Source organism: Pleuronectes platessa, chromosome 1 (assembly GCF_947347685.1).
Source record: "Pleuronectes platessa chromosome 1, fPlePla1.1, whole genome shotgun sequence".
Lineage (NCBI taxonomy): Eukaryota > Metazoa > Chordata > Actinopteri > Pleuronectiformes > Pleuronectidae > Pleuronectes > Pleuronectes platessa.
In genome coordinates, this window is record NC_070626.1 from 16,546,880 (window position 1) to 16,561,397 (window position 14,518).

Consider the following 14,518-nt stretch of genomic DNA (forward strand, 5'->3'; position numbering starts at 1 on the left):
TAACTGAATGAGTTTTTGATTATTAATGTACACCTTGTGCATCATGTCTGTGCCTCCGCCCGCTCTCTGCTGTTAGCAGCTCCACAGAGACACAGATTTACTTGCTTCTCACGCAGTGCTGTTCCTCCCAGTGCTTCACAGCTACAGCCAACACACCACAAGCTCCACGACACAAGACACTGTCAGAATTAAAACAGTACAATCATGAAGCAAGTACAATTGCATAGTATTCCCCCCAATAGATAAACATACCTTCAACATACCTTGGGTTTGAGCCTGGCTTATTTAGAAAGATTCAAGCACGACTATTTTTACAAATCAAATTTTAAATAAATATCAAGCTTTATTGAAAAAGATTGAAAGCAAAGTAACATACAGTATAAACAATTTGAATGAGTCAATCTGAGTCATTGTGAGTTTTAATGATGCGTTTGGTTGGGCTTTCACTGAGGGTCCCAAAACTATGTGGCGGCCAGAGCTGCGAGGGACAAAAGGCACAAAGAAACAACGGGTTAAAAACGAGATTAGACCCATATGATGACTAAATACAGCAGCTCCAACCATTATGTACCACACATGATCTCACTCCTTGGACACATTTGCTAATACGCCTTTTAATGATGCATTTGACTCGGTACGAGATCCTGTTATTTCATCAGCTGTCGTAACAGGGCCTCCAGTGGAGTGCCGCTGTCCAATCAGATGGACAGAAGGTTGGCTGACCTGTTTCCAGGGTCGTGGTTGCTATGACATCCAGTGACATGACAACACAGCAGAATGGAAAGCTAGACAATATGTTGTCCAGGCTTTGGTCAATCAGACACACTTGCTTTGAACTTCCAACTGACTCACATCCCTGCATTGTGCTTTGAAATGCACAAACTAACTGGACTCATAAAAATAATGAAGAAAAACAACATCATACATTGGCTTGGAGCTTCACACCTTGGAACCAATCAGTGAGCAATTCAATCCAACCCTTCTGATTGTGTGAAAAACAAGTTTAAATACTTGACAATACAAACACACGTACACACACACACACACACACACACACACACACACACACACACACACACACACACACACACACACACACACACACACACACACACACACACACACACACACACACACACACACACACACACACGCACAACACAAACACCTCATCTGTTACCTTTAAGCAAACACGCCCTCGGATGAGGGCATAGGGAATTGGGCCATAGCTGCGTGAGTCAGAGGAATTCCTAAGGTTATCCCCTTCGAGCCATACGTGGCCTTTTGGAACCTAAAAACATCATCAGACACAAAAGGGGAGAAAATCATCACTCTTCTCTCACAAAACATGGGAATCAAACAGAAATCAAACGTCTGACACTTATTCCAAGTGAGCTATGTACTCAGAATATACCTTAACCCCACCCCCTACTCCCAACGAGTCGCCTCAGCCATCCCCTCCCTCCTCATCCTGTCTTAACGTCAACCTGCCTGTCCCTCTTTAACCCCGTACCGTCTTAGGAGAGGGGTCATGGGTAACGGGCAGGGTCGGGAGGGATTTAGAAGAACTTCAAACGGGGTCATTAGGCTGTTGGCTGAGATCTGCGCCCCTCTTACCCAGGGAGGGCAAAGCTAGAGAGGGGCCTGAGATAGCTGGGCAGAGGGAGCGAGACAGAGAGAGAGAGAGAGAGAGAGAGAGAAAGGGAAAGAGGGAGAAAAAGAGGGCTAAGCTGCGGCTAGCAGCAGCGTCCAAGGGTCTCCACCGCGGTCCGACCTGCCAGTGGGGCGGTCATCCAAGCGGGCTCTAATTCACAGTGACACCAATTATGATTAATCTCATCACTTTAGGAGAGTAGGCTTGTCAAGGCCCTAATTAAGTGCGCTGTCCCCCCTATATGTGCAGACAGGATCAACAACACATTATATTGTCATAATGGGCATCACAATCCACGAGTCTATTTTTGTGTTGCCTAACTTTTTAACGGCAAAAGTCCTCTGGAGGAAAGAGAACAACATGAATAAAGAGGCAGAGCATCGTGGGCGCCGAGGTGACGTCACACTCGTGTTCCTCCTTCCTGTCACCTGGCTCCCTGATTAGACTTTTCTGTCCTACTGTGGGATGCTGCGTTTCATTTCATATTCCATAATTGAGACAGATGATGTGACATAATCACGAGCCAGTGACACGCTGACCTAACACGAGGTATACAACTCACTAAATAACGACGACACAAATGAATATCATTAAAGGAGTCATCTGAGAACCATATGTCAGCATGCTGGATTCCCACCATTACACCTCATTAACATGGCAACATATGCTGGCTCCCAAGCACAGGAAGAAGAAACACCACCGTTTGTCATCTGTCAAGCCAGAACCCCCCCGTTTCTACTCATCTTCCTCAAAAAGAAAGAAAAAGGATCTAATCCTCATCTTAAAGACGCAGAGGTTTGATTAAGATATTTCGAGCGATTGTTCCAGAATTAGCTGGGCAGTCTCAGTGTCTTGTGTTCATTTCTTGATAATCAGGATATTTCCACTTCATCATAATCCAGCCTGATGAAAGCAGGTCAATCAATCATCCAATCGACGAACGGCAAAATGCGAGACTTTGGATTTAAGTCTCAATACACAAATGACGTCACAGAAAAACCAAGGACCAAACTTCGAAGATCAACCAGGCAGTATTTCAGAAAAGTGAGAAAGTGAAGAGGTCTGAAACCTGAGCTGCTCTGCTGTGGCGAACACACGGATAAGAGCTTATGCGTATCACCTTGCAAGTTGCAGGTGCACAGGGAAAAGAAAAACTTGGCAAGTCAAAGGCAAACACCTGAATAAAACCTATTGCTGCCAAAACGCTGCTTCTTTAAGAAAACAATGCTGTTTTAAGTCTCATGGGATTTCTTTCATGCATATCAATGAAAAAGTATTATTCTTATTTTAGCACATAAACACAATTTAGTCGCCTTATTTTAAAAGTTATTTAAAATTTCCAAAAGCTCAAGGCTGGACCACCAGTCTTGTAGTATCTTGACATGGTTTAATCTGCGCTGCTGGCAGCTCTGGTGTGATGGATGGCAGAGAAGGCACCGGTCCCGTGGATGTGGGCTGGGTCGAGGCGAGGCATTGTGTACCTGTCAGAGACGTGTCAAGAGGAGCTGAAACCAGAGCTCTCCTCACTGCAGAGGTGTGTTGTTTAACAGCCACACTATTACAGTGCTCATTATGTTAACATGATTGAGGTGCTGAATTATGTTCAGCTTAAATACATACAGGCGTACGGGGCTCATCTTTCCCCACATTGCTCAGTCCATCTTTACAGCCAAGAACAGCACAGCTCTCTCTGTCTGTGTGTCTCTCTCTCTCTCTCTCTCTCTCTAGCTCTCTCTCTCTCTCTCTCTGCTGTAACATCAGGGATCAAGTGTCAATGTTTTGACACAAAGGCTCAGACACAGAAATGATTCCTAAAAGGTGACAGGGCAATTAGTCTCCAGTTGGATCTCTGAGGGTAGGGAGGACCCGTCTGTCTGTCAGAACAAAAAAAGGAGGTGATGACAGAGTCTAACACCATTTTCCAGGATGTATCTTTACAGGTCCACATTAATGCCTCCCACACCATCTACACAAACACGTGCATCCTCTGGGGGGCTTAAAAAAAACTCCCTAAGGGAGCGCAAACATTTATGTGAACAGCGGATGTTTTCTCTGTTACCCCAAATGTTGTCACATGAAGCCAATGATTTTGCTCCAGGGTGTTAATTAATTATCATCCCAAAGCAATAATTACAGTGTAAGAAATAAAATACAAACTTTGTGAAAACTAGCTGAATGGTTATTTCAAGATGACTATTTGAACAGTTTAAAGCAGCATTTCTGTGTCTCTCCATCTCCTGGTTCTTGCTGCATAAAGAGCCCGACTCCTTTCAGTCACCAAACAGCAGAATGGATCCAGGTCCATTTGTTGCACTGATGATTTTGAGGTTTACTGTACAAATATCAATTTTATTTCTGCATCACTTTCCACTGCTTGAAAACATAATTTTACCTGGTTAGACAAATAGCACAAATTGTAACTGTTTGAAAAATATATGGTTCAATTTCGGTTTATTTTACTTGAAAAGGACATAGCAATAGCATTGGTACTGCGGCATTCCATTATGCACAAGCACGAGACAAACTGTACTTGGTGTTTTTAGCAAAATTATCATTTCCAACACCTGTCCACAGGGGGCTTTTAAAATTTTTTAAAATAAAAAGAAATAAGAAAGAAAAACAATATAGGTGCAAATACTCTATGTATGTAAAAAACAAAACTGTTGTAATGTACAGGAGTATTCGATGTACACATATATGAAAGGCATTCAAATTGTGTTTGTACGAATGAGGTTTTGTTCACTGAAATGCAACAGTTAGATTTTGGTGAGGCTTGTGCGCTGACTCAATTGCGGAGCTGGTGTCAAGAAACACAAATCTGAGAGGAAGCATTACATTGTTGACGTTAACAATAATCTGTAGATTGGGACAGCTAATGAAGATGAATCTGAAAATAAGTATGTCTCATATGTGAGATTTGATGATTCGACCTTGTTTTTTTTGGGCCGTGATTTTTGAATGTTTTTTTTAATTTGAATTGAGTCTCAAGTGAGAGGACTTGGGGTGATAATGTAAAGTTGGCCCTGACTATTTGTTCTGACAGGTGTAGAAAAGATGCTAAAAATCAATGGACCTAGGACCGACCCCTGGGGTACCTCATCCTTCTGACACAAAGGATGAATCTTTCCCAATTGAACCTCAGACATTGATCTCTTCCTCTGAGATACAGATCACATCACTGTGAAGCCTGGAGTAGAAAATAGATTTGGCGTATTTTGGTCCACCATGTGGGTGTCAGCTCTCCTGATGTGAAATAGTTAGCAAGTTCCTACTGCTCTGCTTCAATCTACATTTGGTAGACAAGCCTAAATCAAGTAGCTCTCCCCCTACTGGCCAGTTTAAAAGTGACTTGAACTGAGACCTGAATGTAAGAAGCTACATCCTGAGATCACGTATCACAATGTCTCATATTACACGTTCTGCACTCTGTATGTGGAGGTGAAGCTAGCAGAATAGGCAACATCTTTATTTCCCGATTTCATTTGCTGAATGATACTTTCAGGCTTGGCCTTATGCTATGTTCCACTGAACCCATTCAACAGTCTGCCCGGTCTATAAAATACACAATAAATTCAAAAACATGCAACATAAACGCAACCTTTGCTTTGCAGACATATGTACACACTCACACGCACACACACATCTCCACCCACCCATCAGTCTGCTCATTCGGCTGGCACTAACTCTAACAGGCTTCAGAGAGATTGCAGGCCTGAGCTGTGGGCGTTGGGGAGAGTAGTAATAGAAAGGCAATGACAGTGGTTTCGGCGGCAGAACCCCTGCTCTCTCTCTGGTTTTATCACTGTTCTGAGGAAATATAGGTGTTGTCAAAAGCTGATATTTTGACCAATGACACAAAATGGATGTGTGCGGTCTAAAATGTAAAGAACTATGATAGTCTATAGACTGCGGCACGCACACACACTAAGAAAACCAAAGACAAACCGAGAGACGGTTTTGCATTATGCATAGAAATTCTGTTTGTCATTTAAGAGTGAAACAATCTTTCAACTGCTTTGCTATAAACACATTCTTCACTCATTCTCTATTTCCCCGACATCTTTTAAACCTTTTTTTCTTTCAAAGAGACTCGGAGTTGTAGATGCTGGAGGCAAAACCGTGAAACTGCCACGAGGAATCTCACTTGGTAAAGCAGGTAATCACAGGACGTACGAGAAAAGAAGCTGAAATTAATTTCAAACAATATGGGATTCTATGATGTAAACATACTCACATATGTGTGGGTCCTGAACATGTCTGTTGGGGAACTTGTGCAGACTTTATCTCCCTCCAGCCCAATTACCCTTTTACAAATGTTCATATTTGGGTCAAATGGACTCTTTGCAATCACTACATCCCCCCTGAAAAGAAGAATTGAACACAAGATAAGTTCATCAACAGTTATACAAAATATATTGTATAATCTATGTTGTACTGTTCATTTGCTGGAAATTGCTGACATCTTTTCCTTTACTCTATTGTCAGACTTTTTAGAAAGAAAGAACTATTTTTTTTTTTACAGTTATTCAAAAAAGTGATAGGTGAAATGGTACATTATCTCCTCTATTTGCATTAATCAACTGACTGAACTCACGTTTCTATTTTGCAAAGATGACGACTCATCCTCTCTGAGAAGACAATATCATGGCTGACAATAGTCGGCTCCATTGATGGACCAGAGCACTGAAGCAAGACAACAAAAGCAGAATTATTTATTTGGCATAAATTCATTAATTGCATTTTAAGAAATGGACAAAAAATATATCAAGACAAACAATTCCATATGAGATATATAGATAATTCTCTCAATAATGTTAATATAATTGTTTTATTGCCCAGCACTAAGAAAAAGTATCAGCCATTAATTCTGTGACATTATTGATACCTACCACAACAAATTCTCCAAAGTATTCAAAGGCACAATGTGCAATACAGCCATACTGGACTGTGTAGCCCACAAAACCCAGAGTCGACCCCAGCACACGACGGAACATCTCCACCTGCAGCACAAAACACAAACAAAGGTTATGGCTCAATATAAAATATGTATAATGTCATTATCAAATGCTCTTTACATAAACAGAGGTGAGGAAAAGATTCAGTGTCTGAGACATGTATTGTAGAATTATGTCCTCGACAGGATTTCTAAAAACAAAAGGCTGTTTGGGGTTTAATTGCTCAGGGTGTGGACAAGGTTGTCACAGTTGGCCTACCACTAAGATGGCACATTCCCTGGTGTTTCATTCTCAGAGGCTGAGCAGCCAGTTCACACCAGAAAACTGCCCTGAACTTTGGTCCAGTGTAGGATGGACCAATCAACACCTTGTGCAGAGGTTAGGGACAAACACAGAAGCTGTGACACATCCAGCCAAGCAGCTCTGCGCCGTCTGCGAGCTGTAGTCCCTGACACGCCACGGCCTCCGCCGCGCGGCTGCAATTATTAGAACAGTTATCAACTTCTGTCAGCACCATGGAAACAGATAAGACACCCCAGTGCCCGAGTGCCCGCCCTGCAAACACTCGGACACACAAACACACACAAGGACCACCCGTGTGTCTTCTGAGCAAACATCCCAGACACACTCAGGTTATTGACTTTTACTCAAGCTGCAACCTGTTGGACGGACAGAATAAAGTAAGTCAATCTTTACAAACACAGAGTGTGTGCCTAGGAGCATCTGCACAGACACACACACACAAACGTATACAGAGAGTGTATATTTAGAAAAGAACAGATACAGCTTGATTTAGAGGTTATTCTGAACTTCAAGCAGTTTTGGTCTCGGCCGCTGCCCTGCCAGTCCACCAAAGGGTAAAGAAATCTCTTTCTCCATCTCCCCCATTCCTTCTGTCTCTTTCCCTATTTCGCTCTCCATGTCTCCTCTCCCTCCCAGGGTATTATTAACCAAAGCAAGCAGAGCGGAAACCAAAGCCCCAAATCCTCAGAGCTCTGGGAATGACTTCCCAAAGATGGACACGGATTAGACCCCCAATTTCTTCCTTGCACCCCGCCTTTCTCCCCAGGTCCCCAACAGACCGGGTGTCAGGTGGCTCTCCCAAGCCATGCCAAAGGTGTTACCCCTAATCCCATTACCCCCCTCCACTCTTCTCACACACACACAAAAACAGACACAATGCTCTCTCATTCATGCCAACTATATTCCACCTATTAAGCCCTCTATCTATTCTTTCATCCCTAGCATGGTTTGTCTCTTTGGCCCATTCGACATCCTCTCTGATCCAAAAAAGGCCAACTCCATCCTTTCACCTCCCTGTGTGCAGCTACTCTGCTCTTTCCCCCATTCCACAATCACCCCTGGCAACCTTCTGCTTTTTGCCGCCGCTGCGAATGGTGGCGCCCAAGCAGGCGGAGGGGGACACGTATATAAACTCAGCACAGGGCCCAAATGAAATGGCCCTTTCCAGTCGCAGCCTGCTCAGGTCCCTCGTTCTGTTCCACAGGAGCTACAAACTCAGTTCTACCCCAGCTGGTACAATAACACCTCTGGCCCTATAATGCCCGTGTTGGGAAGCAAGTGGTCTCGAGGTTAATGTGAATCTCAGCTCTGCACTAAGGCAACATATTCAGCCCTATTTATCTTGCTCTCAGCTTCCTCTGCCGGCATCTCTCTCATCGGGCACCCTCAGACATGATCTCACATGTGTTCTTCCTTTTGCTAGGCTGGGGATCAGGAATCTTTGCTAGGACTCATTCTCAAAGAACAGTGGACAGCGTCCTGGTACAGCTGCCCTCATATCTCTGTTTCAGGCCCCCCCCCCCCCCAACACACACACACACACACACACACACACACAATTCCAGTGGGCATTCATCATAGGTAGGGATTAAGGGACTTTGCATAACAAGATCACACGGCCAGTGACTGATATCAAGAGAGTCCATATGCAGCCGCCTGGTTTTCTGAGGCACCCTCTGTCATTGATAGTGTGTGTCTGTGTGTGTGTGTGTCTGCATGTGGTTGTGGCATGAATGTGCACAGACAATAGCACTACCTATGTGTTTCACAGAAGCTGTATATGCGAGCCGGCTGCAGCGACTCCTTCGGGATTCAGAATGAGATGGACATCAACAGGAGCCTCTGATTGGATCTCTGTGACCTCCAATCCTTCCCAGCAAAGAGTCAGGCGACCCACACTATCTGTTGGCCCTAATACCCGACATGTGTGTGTGTGTTAGGGGAATACCAACATTGAATGAATGCTGTATTACAGCTGTAAATTAACACAAAGTCTCTCTGTTAATCCGGGATTACACGCCAAACATGTTCATGGGAAAACAAAGAAAGTCAGCGCAGCCCACTCTGCAGAACCATCTGTGTCAACTGGCCTCCCGCGGTCACAGCACAGCGCTACTGGTGGCGAAAAGAGGGGGCCTCAAGTGAAGAGCTGGCGATGGAAACACTTGATGTGTGTTTAACTCTGTGATTCTCTTACTGAGGAAGCTGCAACCAGGAAAAAACTTTTTTCAACCATGAGCATTAAATGTGCCCCAAAACATTGGGAAGCTCATCATTATATCCAACCTGATATCAATTTTCATACTGCAACCATAAAACATGAAGGGGGTCTAATTTCATCATCTGCACTGACATGAATAATGACCCAAAATGAAAAAGCAGATAACCATTTGGGAAGTTGTTATTGTTCTTTCATATGATGTTTTCTCATGATGAAAACAATGAAATAACGATAATGCGAGTAAGTTGTCTTACAATCAACACTGGTGGCAAATAAATCCATACAAATTACATTTCTTAAAAGCTTTTCTAACTTTAAATAATGAATCATTGACATCATTATTTCAAAAATATCATTCATTCAATACAAAATATGTATTCATACACAAAAGAACAGGGCTTAGGGTACCCAAGATCTAATGTTGATTTTTTTTATTGAAAACACAAATACTTTGGCTTATTTAAAAGTAGAAATACCATAGAACTGAGGCTAAGGCCAGACTGTCTTATTCAATCAAGTCAGATTTCAAGACAGATTTTTTTCACCTCAAAATTTAATGGTTTTCTTCTCCAGTCATTTTTGCATAATCCCCCTAACAGCCAAACAAACAGAGCCAGGTGAAAACATTTGGCAGAGGTAATTTAACAAATAATAAAGACAGCATCACTCTATTAAAAAAATTGTAAACCTAATTAAATACACATTATTGAAGCCATAGGGAAACATTGAAAAAGGAATTACAGCCACTGGTCTACAGAGGTTTGAACCTGCTACTGGCTCAGTAGTGTTAATTGATATACATGGCCAGTCTATTAGAGCCACAAAGAGAATTTCTATCCAAGCAGCACACAAGGGCCTTGCAGTGGACTCCTTACACAACTAAATTAGGAAAACATGGGCTGAGAGAGAGCTGCGCAACAGGGGGGCTAAGAGGCTTACAAGTCCCTTGTCAGATACTCTTCGTCTCCCTGAGGATCCCAGATGGAAGGGAGTCTGGAGGAGCAGGCAGCACCGGAGAGGGGACGAATCCCACCTCTGATGTCCTCTGTCCTCTGGGCAGCAGAAGGCAGAGGAGGGTGGGGCATTGGTCCTGTTGCGCAGGGCTTGATTTGATCTTAATGTGAGCTATATAAAAGGAGGAGGTTTGGCAACCGGGGGGGGGGGGGGGGGGGTCTGCTTCAACTATCAGTCCAATCAGAGATAATCCTGCTGATTTCGACACAGACACCTGGCTAGATGGAGAGTGACAGATGTAAGAGTCTCAGTCACAGAGTGCTGCGTCTAGCCCCCATCTCGTCTAGGTCTGCCTTCTATCAGAGGCTTATTTGAAGCGACTGATCTCCATATTGCTCTTTTCATTGTCGCTAACGGCAACACAGCCGTGAAACAGCTGAGCGAGGTTACTATTTGAGGAGCTGAGGGTTTAGACCTACAATCAATGGGTCAGCCAGTGCAAATAATAGCCAAGTGATATGAATACAACTGCTATGAGGTGAAAGGAAGTGTGGGTTGACAGAGTCCCCAGCCAATTACACTGAATGGAAAAAAGAAATCAGCCACTAAGTCTTATTGTATTGACCACCGGCTGCCGGCCCGGTGCTGAAAGAATAGAGAGATCTTATCTGGTGTTGTATCAGATTCACAAAGCTATTTGTGTTTAGCTCTGGGCAGCTCATTATGAAGCCTCATATACGCTACACCTCAACAGGAACATAAACCTATGATTTTTAAGAATGAGATTTCCTTTGGTTCTTGATGAGTAAGTATTTTCTTAGTCTATTTTCTTCTCTCCGATAGGTCAAGCTAAAAAAAAGTGTTCTGTATCTCATCAGCAAAAAAATCTCAGGGAACAAAAATAACGTCCCTCAAACAATGCGAGATGAATAAATGGAAAAAGTCAAATTCGTACAGTCAAAAACTGTGTACAAAAACCCATCCTCTGCTTATTGTACTTACACCCTAAGAATATTGCTTTCCTTTCAACACTAACAAAACAAACATGGTGCACGCTGATGATAATCTTGCCTCCCTCAGACCCAAATCTCCACTGCTTCTCGCAGTTCTTCACTGATGGCAGCGTTGGACTGAAGAAACCAAAACAGTCTGAGCAGGAAAGATCTGACATGTTATGACTGCTGCCATTATATAGCTCCATCAGATACAGGGGCTGAATGAAGTGACAAAAGCACTGCAGAAAATAAACACACACGAACAGATGACACATTGGAAATGAAGAAAACCGTGTTATTTCTGTACAATTAGGCGGCTGTGTTTACACTTCCACACGCTGTATTGTTGAGGGGAGCTAGGAAACAAGGTGACTGGCATTGTGCGGAGGATGTGGTGAAAAGTTTCCACAGCAGTGTGCTCCTGCATCCTGCACGTTGCCATGCTAGAGCAGCCACCCTTCCTTCTGAGATGCAGGTCAGTCAGCGCATCTTATTTGTATCGTATAGGCTTTCCACAATGCCCAGTGTTGTCAGTCATGATATATTCCCTTGGTCTCCTGTCAGCACATATAAATCTCAATGATGCTGTCAAAACAGCAGGTCTGCCTCTGCTAAGAGCATTTGTAAAGTGAGCAGTTGGGCGATTGCTTCCTCTGGAGCCTTAGAGTATCCTGTGATCTTGTGCTGCCTCTAGCCTCTCCCTGCCACACAAAGCTTTTTATAGCTGTCTCAAGGATTACAATTATCACTCATCCGTCAAGCAGTATTCAAAGTGGACATGCAGGACTTTGTGGTTTGCAGGATCAGACAGAACATAAAGAGTTCTCAAATATCTGAAACATTCCATTTTTCATAGCAGATATATCCAATTGTCATAATAGGAAAAACACAGGTACATATTGATGTGACATTAAAATGCCCTTTTGTAGTGTGAGCCAGCATGCACAATAGAAGAACCCTATAAGGAAAGCCACCTGACAGAATCCATCCATCATGAATTACTGTATTTGTTGTATAACTACTACCATTTTCTATTGTACTGCGTTTGCATCTGCGCTTTGCCTGTGTGATATGTAAAAGATGAAAAAGGTCCCCTAGCTGTTGAACACAGTGATGCATTACATGTTACATTTCAGTGCTCAACCCTATGAGTATTTTAGATTATGTTAATGTTGGACACTTCACAATGTGTTAATATTATTTCATACTGAAAACAAAACTAGTTTCTGTGAAGTAAAATATACTCATCCTGTATTTTAGTGCCAATTTAAAATCTTAAATAATATTATTGATATATTCTAAATATAAGAGTATATTCTGGACCACGCTGAATTAAGGTTATATCATAAATGACTTAAAATGACATTACTGTACTTGAATTCAACTCTTTTTACATGATGGTAAAATGTACAATAAATTTGTTGCGTGTCAAAATCAAAGAATGTGTAATATATTACCTAAATATATATTTTTTTCTCTCTTTTAACCATTCCAAGAAAATCCCAAAAGGATATACAATGCTCCAATTTATTACTGTTTTATAGGGGGAAACATTCTTAAAGGTTATAAAGTTAAAAGAGGTCAGCAGTTCATCATCAGGTTACACTGAGCTGACTTGGTGCAGAGCAGGTAGAGTACAAGCAGAAACAGTCTGTGCTGGTGTTCAAGAGTCAAGAGACTTATTATTCTATGATCATTTCAAAGTGGGAGTGAAACTCTTCCCACAGCTTTCATTGAGCTGCAGTGGTTTACTCCTGTTAATGTGTCATACTCTGAGCTTCCCTCAATTACACCTGCTCAACCCTCCCTCTGAAATGGATCTGGATGGTGAAGCGACACACATGGATCCACAGTGACATTCACCATCAGCTTAACATAACAACAGTGTAAATGCCAACAAATCCAATTATATCATTTTTAGTGATTTAAAGTGTATAGAGAAATATGAAGCTGCTCTGTTTTAAGATGAATTTGTAAAACTGTAGTCCATGACCTATTTGAAAAACAGGTCATGGACTGCAGTTTTATAGGTTATGTCCTATATATAGGACATAACCTATATAGGACATAACCTCAGGATGTAAATTAAGAGATAAATTACAAATGTGTTTATTCTGTCTTCACAAAGAACACGCTTCAACATGGAACAGAATAGAATTAAATACACTTAGCTACTGTGATACTATGTTGTGCTGCAGCCAACATCACAATACATTAATTTTCCGATTGACACTAATATAGTGACATAAAGCACATCGGTTCTTTACATTTGTGATTCACAGAGTGCAGCGATGTGTTTTGTAGCCATAACTTGCTACGCTGTGTTAATTGTATTAATACTTTCACACAAAGCACCAATCCTCAAAATCAGCCAATTTTCTGGCTCTTACAGCTGCTTTACAGACAGGAAGCAGTAATGACACCTATATTAATGTGGACGTGTGTGTTTCATTCAGTGGCACATGCTCCATTATGCTGTAAACATGTTTTGACTGATTCAGTCTATTTAACCATTCAACCATTCATTTGCAACAGCTACAATCTCCTTTAAATAAACTATAGAGATGGTAATCTAACCCTGATCCTGCACTATGGACGACACACACTAGAATCAAATAGACTTGACTTGAATAAAATATGATATTATGCATGCAGCTTGTTGTACTATGTCATGAGCCTAGGAGCTAGTTCTGTCCAACATTCAGCAGATTCTCTGAAGTCATGTAACAAACTGACAAGGTCGAGGGCAGCAGTAGAAACCAACAGTAACGGTTTTATTTGATCAGTTCATATCTTCTGGATGATGCAGAGCACACAACCCTTCACGGTGTTGTTATAAAACACAGAAACACCGCAGCTAACAGAAGCTAACGTGTGAGAGCGGAGTTTCTACTCACCTGTAAATAAAAGCTTCCTTTGACCATGCACTTCACTGCTCAGTGGACTTCCTCGTTGACAGCTGCAGCGAGCGGCTCCGTAACAACCGCTGCTCCCATTGGCCGAGCCCCAGCAAACTCTTCGCTGATTGGACGACGCTCTCCAAAACATTGCTAAGCGTCGCCACGCTACGAGCAGAATGGCTGCGCCGGTGGACAGTGCGTGTAAACCCGGGGCTCAACGCTCCCCGTTCAACACGACGAGTTTCCAGAAGAAAACCAGGAGCAAGTTGATCTCCATACCCGGCACCAGACCGTCGGTTCTGAACGGACAGCTCTTAGTCTCCACCGGTGTCACCTCCCTGGACTTTCTGCTCGGTCAGTGCTGCTGCTAGCTACACGGCTAACTGTGGGTTTCTCATGCAACTTCAGATAAACACGCTGACAGCAGTGACACGCGGGCGGTGTGATTCATTTCTCTCAGGGCAGAGCTGTCATTCCACCAGGAGGGGGGGTTTGGTCCCTGTCAGGACAGATCAAACTGTACTGACCAGGGGGGA

General features: G+C 42.7%; 2 protein-coding genes across 2 annotated transcripts in view; one reads left to right on the top strand and one right to left on the bottom strand.

Annotated features, from left to right (window-relative positions):
• Positions 1–318: 318 nt before the first annotated feature.
• Positions 319–14,136, bottom strand: immp1l (inner mitochondrial membrane peptidase subunit 1). Its single transcript, XM_053427138.1, has 6 exons — positions 13,980–14,136; positions 6,544–6,654; positions 6,249–6,337; positions 5,889–6,015; positions 1,181–1,291; positions 319–478 (listed from the first exon to the last, which is right to left on the bottom strand). The coding sequence occupies exons 1-6, from the start codon at positions 14,004–14,006 to the stop codon at positions 398–400; spliced, it is 546 nt and encodes a 181-aa protein (XP_053283113.1). The 5' UTR covers positions 14,007–14,136; the 3' UTR covers positions 319–397.
• The window catches only part of elp4 (elongator acetyltransferase complex subunit 4), a 54,408-nt gene continuing 54,018 nt past the window's right edge, over positions 14,129–14,518 (top strand). The window contains exon 1 of the mRNA XM_053427128.1: positions 14,129–14,336. Within this exon, the coding sequence (XP_053283103.1) occupies positions 14,159–14,336 (178 nt within the window). The 5' untranslated portion in view covers positions 14,129–14,158. The remainder of the gene's footprint in view (positions 14,337–14,518) is intronic.